Source organism: Sander lucioperca, chromosome 2, assembly GCF_008315115.2.
Source record: "Sander lucioperca isolate FBNREF2018 chromosome 2, SLUC_FBN_1.2, whole genome shotgun sequence".
NCBI lineage: Eukaryota > Metazoa > Chordata > Actinopteri > Perciformes > Percidae > Sander > Sander lucioperca.
Window position 1 is genome coordinate 35,354,930 of NC_050174.1, and position 7,500 is coordinate 35,362,429.

General features: G+C 38.9%; 3 protein-coding genes across 3 annotated transcripts in view; 1 reads left to right on the forward strand and 2 right to left on the reverse strand.

Annotated features, from left to right (window-relative positions):
• The window catches only part of LOC116062598 (iron-regulated protein FrpC-like), a 125,157-nt gene extending 124,364 nt beyond the window's left edge, over nt 1–793 (reverse strand). The window contains exon 1 of the mRNA XM_031317289.2: nt 696–793. The gene's annotated coding sequence lies outside the window, so the exon portion shown is untranslated. The remainder of the gene's footprint in view (nt 1–695) is intronic.
• The window catches only part of LOC116062601 (alpha-1-antitrypsin-like protein CM55-ST), a 9,196-nt gene extending 4,217 nt beyond the window's left edge, over nt 1–4,979 (reverse strand). Inside the window, exon 1 of the mRNA XM_031317294.2 lies at nt 4,959–4,979. The gene's annotated coding sequence lies outside the window, so the exon portion shown is untranslated. The remainder of the gene's footprint in view (nt 1–4,958) is intronic.
• A 1,074-nt stretch (nt 4,980–6,053) lies between these two features.
• carnmt1 (carnosine N-methyltransferase 1) overlaps nt 6,054–7,500 on the forward strand; it is a 12,123-nt gene continuing 10,676 nt past the window's right edge. The window contains exon 1 of the mRNA XM_031317296.2: nt 6,054–6,264. Coding sequence (XP_031173156.1) covers nt 6,128–6,264 — 137 coding nt within the window. The 5' untranslated portion in view covers nt 6,054–6,127. The remainder of the gene's footprint in view (nt 6,265–7,500) is intronic.

Sequence of the window (7,500 nt, forward strand, 5' to 3'; positions counted from 1 at the left end):
GAGTCTGGTGGAAATATGCTGGCTCTATACACGCTAAAAGTCCTGATTATTTACATGGAGTCTGGTGGAAATATGCTGGCTCTATACATGCTAAAAGTCCTGATTATTTACATGGAGTCTGGTGGAAATATGCTGGCTCTATACACGCTAAAAGTCCTGATTATTTACATGGAGTCTGGTGGAAATATGCTGGCTCTATACACGCTAAAAGTACTGATTATTTACATGGAGTCTGGTGGAAATATGCTGGCTCAATACACGCTAAAAGTCCTGATTATTTACATTGAGTCTGGTGGAAATATGCTGGCTGTATACACGCTAAAACAAATTTTAAAAAAAACAGGGACAATGTACAATATACATTAACCTTAGACTTAAACCTTAAATTGAAGCAAATTAGCTGATTTTTTTGTGTGAAACTCAAAATAAATAACACTAATAGATCTTTTTGTTTGACTGAGTGAAAGTCATATTTTATGTTAAGCTACTGAGAAAAATGTAAAGCTCACAGGGGCTTTGAACCTCCAAAAGGAGGAAAAGTAATTTCCTACAATTTACAGTTTCAGTGCGCACATTTACATCTCAAACTCAATGTGTTAAACATAGTTTTTTCATTTTAACTGTATTTAACTGTTGGCAGAATATTTAAACTTGTATATAAAACATAAAAACAATCCATCTTTCTAACAGCTTACCTTCTCCTGGTTGAAGCGCAGACAGAGAAGCACTGACTGGACAAAGAGAGATGTTCCTTTTTATGAGATAAATCAGAGAAACTGTACTTTGGCTTTGTTTATTCTCTGTCTCAAACTCTTATTTGCTCGGCCCTGCACTCGTTCTATGTAATGATTATTGTCTAGCCGTTGAGTCCAACTGAGGCTGCCACTGTTTGCTTCAGCAGCATGTGCACAAACATGTGAGTGATGATTACTGTCAGCAATATTGTACAGTAGAAACCACTTTAAAGGGTAACTTTGGTATTTTTTACGTGTAACATTTTGGAAAGGATCCCTACAGAGATAGACCTTTTAGTTAAAGAGTAAGATCCTTTTAGTTTAACATGAAACAGCTCCGAAATCACCATCACCAAACTCCACCAGACTCCATGTAAATAATCAGGACTTTTAGCATATATAGAACCAGCATATTTCCACCAGACTCCATGTAAATAATCAGTACTTTTAGCGTGTATAGAGCCAGCATATTTCCACCAGACTCCATGTAAATAATCAGGACTTTTAGCGTGTATAGAGCCAGCATATTTCCACCAGACTCCATGTAAATAATCAGGACTTTTAGCGTGTATAGAGCCAGCATATTTCCACATGTAAATGGGTGAATTAAGCCAAACCATTGTTGGAACAGTGGAAAGATGAGCCAAGACGGCTTTTGATAGTTTTATTTTGTCTCTGTCCACTTTGAATGAAGTGTGTTTTACGATGATAAAAGTCAGGGACGTAGTTAGGCCTATTTTAGGGGGGCTGAAGCTACCCCAAAATGTTCCTAAGCCCCCCTAAATAATAATAAGAACAACATTAACAATTCGATTTATCATCATTCATATTTAGACGCAACAAATGATATATATATATATATATATATATATATATATATATATACTGGAGGATCGAATCTCGTTGCGTCGCTACTCTTTGGTCTGAACTCGCAATGCACCCCACATATACACACATCGATACACGCGTTAATGGTGAAAGGAAGATTGATTACACGTAGTGATACAGAGTGAAATTGTAAGTTGTTTTTAATTACCTGCTTACCTTTAGCTACGTTTTCTTGAGGTAAAGGAAAGGGGATATTTTGGATTTCTATGGAAAACTATAGTCTAGCTAGAGTGAACGAGCAAAATACAAGAAATGGTTAACTTAGCAAGCTAATCACAACTCTTTATTCATTGCCAACAATATAGCCTATCTCTATAGTATGCATATTCTAAAACAATATCAACCCCCATACAATGTTGTTGTCACTGAAAACTAAATGTCATAGGGTCCCTGTTAATGCTATTACCGTTGTACCCTTCAATTCATTGAGCAGATGGATATTGGAAGATATTTCAGCAGAGAGAAAGAGAAGCAGGAGATTGGCAGGGCAGTTGATTCTGAGGGAGCCGGTGTGATTGAGGTCAGTAGTGGTCTATAGATCTAAGGATTGTTTGGTTTTCTTCTAACAATAAGCATTTGTTGGCAGGTCTTGCTAAATTATTGCAATATATTTATATGCTAGCTATATTCTAAACAATTTAACTTTCTGCATTCATTGGCTGTGATAAATTAAATAAATATGTAGATGTTGCCTAAATGTAGGCTAGGCTAAAGATGAGCACATGCCCACAGATATGTGAAAATAAAATGGAAGCAATCCTACATACAGTAATACAGTAATTATTATTCCAAATCTTTTATTCCTTCCACCATCAGGTTATTGTATTTAGACAGTAGCCACTTTTAATAGGATCCCTATTAATATCTTACATGATAAAGTATGCAGTGATGCCTATTATGCCTATTTTTTTCTTTTTCTTGTACTGCTATTTGTCATATTTGTTTAATTTACCAACTTATTAGCTGTCTGGCCTCTGTTTGTCAGTTTTTGGACATTTTGGATGTTGTTTAATGTGACTAATTTGCATTTCGAAGTCAAAAAAATAAGCATCAGGGTTTTGTTTTATCTTAAAAGATAAGACAGAAGGAACAGAGCAGAAATGGAAGAAGAGGATATGTCTGTCACTGTTTACTACTCTAATACAGTAACGAAAGATGTGAGTGCAAAGATTTTGCAAACGCAAGTTACAAATACCCTGGGGGCTAAGCCCCCCCTGTCTTTCAATCCTAGTGACGTCCCTGATAAAAGTCCTGATTATTTACATGGAGTCTGGTGGAAATATGCTGGCTCTATACACGCTAAAAGTCCTGATTATTTACATGGAGTCTGGTGGAAATATGCTGGCTCTATACACGCTAAAAGTCCTGATTATTTACATGGAGTCTGGTGGGGTTGGTGATGGTGATTTCGGGGCTGTTTCATGTTAAAGAAGAAGTATCTTACTCTTTAACAAAAAGGTCTATCTCTGCTTGACAGCGTTTGGCTTTTGTTACCTACGTTATTCTATATCTTTATTATTCTTCTGTATCCTTTTTTCAACACAGAAACGTCATTCAAACATAACCTTCAGCACGATTAGGAATTGCCCGCTTTTTTTATAACTTCATGATTTCTCCACATTCTACTACAACACAAGTTGCATACTGTGTACAATGCAACTTTAAAGGACAATTCCGGCGCAAAATGAACCTAGGGGTTAATAACATGTGTATGGAGTCGACCGTTCTCTGGGACATGTTTTCATGGGGGTCATCCCTATGTTCCCCAGGTCCTATGTTCCCCAGGTCCTATGTTCCCCAGGTCCTATATTCCCTGGTTCCACTGCTGCACAGCTGTCAAAAGTTCAGCTGCAGTGTTTGTTTTAATGAGGAAACTGTTCACCACTAGCCTACAATGTATACGGGTGACCCCCTAATTCACCACTTTGCCTAACCAGAGAAAAACTCTCTCTCATTAAAATTAACCGTTATCACACACACTTTACACAATAGTAAGTTAGAAAAATAAGCAACTAGTGAGTCAAACCAGCCAAGACCACAAATACTCTTCAAACATCTTAACCAAAACCCAAAAATGTACAAAACATGTGAATCTCCCAAGCAATTACACCAGTCACAATTCAGAAGGGCAGTCTGGCTTCTTACCTCTCCAACCAGAGAAACAACTCAATGCAAATTAGTAAAACCAAACTGGTGCAATACCAATTAGACTTAAAGTAACAAACAGTAAATATTACGTGCCCCCACTTTGTCATGAACCGGCTCAAATTCAAAACAAAAGAAGAGAGACCACACAGAAATAAGGATTACATTAAAGGGGTAGTTCAGAATTTTGGACCTCATTTTAGGACCTCATTTCCATATTAACTAGTGTGTTATTTATCAGTGGATACCGTGTTCAACAAGTTTCATCCAGTCCACACAAAATTCTCAACCACCCCTTTAAAGCTAATTTTATTTAACCCATAATTAATTATAGTCAAATACTATTGATATGTATATCAGTATCATCAGTGGTGTAGGGAGTGCATGAGTGTAAGTGAATGTGTGAATTATAAAGTAAACAAACTAAAAAAAAAACATAACAGACACACACACACACAGACACAAACACACGCACACACACATACTTTTTTTTGCACTCTCATTCACTTCGACAGCCGATGACATTCGCTCGCCTGGAATCTGCAACTCCTGCCAACAAGAGTTGTGAATGGACACACACACAGACACACACAGACCGAACACAAACACACACACACACAGACAGACAGACAGACACACACACGCACACACACACACACAGACCGAAAACAAACACACAAGTGTTTCCAGTCAAATATTATTTATTGTTATGAAGGGGGAAAGAGAGATGGGGGATGACAAAGGGCAGCAGGCAGGATGCGAACCCTCGCCACTGCAGGACTCAGCCAACATGGGGTGAACGCGCTTACTGGGTGAGCTAGAGGCCACCCCAATAAATGACATTTTGATGTTTGAAAGTCTCTATGTTTTGACATTAATGCAGCTATGTCAATTAAAAAGATAATAATAAATAATTATCGATTTTCAAGTATTGCCAGTCAATATAGAACGAAATATTCTGTAGTCTATTTTGCCGTCAATACTGCCGACGTTGTCTTTGCTGAAGAAAACGCTATTATTTCATTTTATCAATGGGAAACATACATGTGTACAGACATGGCTAGCAGCAGCAGCGCCACGTCAGACACGTTTCTGGTGTGCAAAGACATAGAAAACGCCATGCAGCTGCCACGCAACTGACACGCAACAGAAACGCCACGTTCACGTCATGCAGGCAGGCAGTGTTAGGACATTTTCTGGATGTGAGGATCGAGAGAGAGAGATCACCAGACCTGATTCTCCATCCCTCTGTAAAGGACAAAGAGTAAATCAAGCAAATGGTAACCAGGTGTAGACTACCACACCTCTGTCTGCCTCCTACCCAGCTCACATGAGTGGGAGGAGTCATCACAATTGTTAAACTAATTAATATAACAAATAATACGAAAAAACATCAATACATTGATTGAACTTCCAAAAGGAGAATAAGTAGAGTAAATCTAGTCATCTCTAAAGGATTTACATTTAGCATCGTGTATGTGTGTGTGTGTGTGTGTGTGTGTGTGTGTGTGTGTGTGTGTGTGTATGTGTGTGTGTGTGTATGTGTGTGTGTGTGTGTGTGTGTGTGTGTGTGTGTGTGTGTGTGTATGTGTGTGTGTGTGTATGTGTGTGTGTGTGTGTGTGTGTGTGTGTGTCTGTGTGTGTATGTGTGTGTGTATGTGTGTATGTGTGTGTGTGTGTATGTGTGTGTGTGTGTGTGTGTGTGTGTGTGTGTGTGTGTGTGTGTGTGTGTGTGTTTGTGCGTGTGTGTGTGTGTGTGTTTGTGCGTATGTGTGCGTGTGTGTGTGTCTCTCTGTGTCTGTGTGTGTGTGTGTGTGTGTGTGTGTCTCTCTCTCTGTGTGTGTGTGTGTGTGTGTGTGTCTCTCTGTGTGTGTGTGTCTGTGTGTGTGTATATGTGTGTGTGTGTGTGTGTTTGTGCGTGTGTGTGCGTGTGTGTGTGTCTCTCTGTGTCTGTGTGTGTGTGTGTGTGTGTGTGTGTGTGTGTGTGTGTGTGTGTGTGTGTGTGTGTGTGTGTGTGTGTGTGTCTGTGGAATATTTTTCATTTTTGATATATTAGAAAATAACATTAGTTTAAAAGTGAAAAAAAATTGCAGTCCAACACAATCAAAACTTTTTAATTATGAATGATATGGTTCATTCCACTCAATAAAAGCTCCATATTATCTTATGTAGTAAAAATAATTTGTAAACAAAATAACTAGACAGCTGTTGACGCTCATCTGTGTCTGACTGCAGTTCCCTCATCTGCCTGCTGGGGGCAGCAGCGCGCCTCGTGTAGTCCTGTTCTGCTGGAAATATTAAATCTCAAGAAGAAGACGTTTGTCGCGTTTTGATTGGACGGCTGTGAGTTTGTTTCAGACATGGCCGAAACCACCGGAGAGGGAGCGCAAGGAGGATCCTTTTTTAACAAAGAGAGAATAAAATACAGCCCCGAGGAGGAGGCCCGGCTCGAGAGGCAGCACTTCTGGAGGATAATCGACGCTTTTAGATTTTACAGGTACATTAACAACGTTTACAATGACGTACGAGCCACGTAGCGGCAGTTTGTGTCAGTAAAGGATGTCGTTAGCTTGAAGTAAGAATACCAACGGACACATAACTGCCGTTAAGATAACGGTAGTTTTGGAGGGAAACCGCTAACTGGCACACTTAGTATGTGTATATATATATATATATATATATATAGATTATATATACATATGTCTGTGTGTGTGTGTGTGTGTGTGTGTGTGTGTGTGTGTGTGTGTGTGTGTGTGTGTGTGTGTGTCTGTGTGTGTCTGTGTGTGTGTGTGTGTGTGTGTGTGTGTGTGTCTATGGTGTGTGTCTATGGTGTGTGTCTTATGTGTTCAAACATCTAACAAAATCAAAATGAATAAAATATGAAATAAAAGTTAAATTAATCGTTTGAATAAATATATAAAATAAAGAAATAAAATGAGAAAATACAGAGGTTTTTTTTTTTTTTTACTCCAACACATTATTACAATACAAAAAAGTGAAATTAATACATATATATATATATATATATATATATTAATTTCACTTTTTTAGTTGATGCCGACAGCCCTAATATATATATATATATTAGGGCTGTCGGCATTAACTAAGGCTGAGCAATTTTGTCGATTCTGCGATATAAATCAATATTTTTTTCCCCAAGAAAGTATCGATTTTTAAGCCACGAGTATCGATACATAAGTCCCATTCAAGTCCCCGTGTTTACCCCCGTTGGCGTTGCAGGAAGAGAGATTTGGTCAGCCAGCGTACGCTCAAGTCGGCGTTTCTTCGGTGTGTTGTGAGGAGAAGCCATGGTACTATGTTTACTGACCTGGGGGCTAGACTGGATACCTCATATGTTCAGTGTCATGGTACTATGTTTACTGACCTGGTGGCTAGACTGGATACCTCATATGTTCAGTGTCATGGTACTATGTCTACTGACCTGGTGGCTAGACTGGATACCTCATATGTTCAGTGTCATGGTACTATGTTTACTGACCTGGTGGCTAGACTGGATACCTCATATGTTCAGTGTCATGGTACTATGTTTACTGACCTGGTGGCTAGACTGGATACCTCATATGTTCAGTGTCATGGTACTATGTTTACTGACCTGGTGGCTAGACTGGATACCTCATATGGTCAGTGTCAAGGTACTATGTTTACTGACCTGGTGGCTAGACTGGATACCTCATATGTTCAGTGTCATGGTACTATGTTTACTGACCTGGTG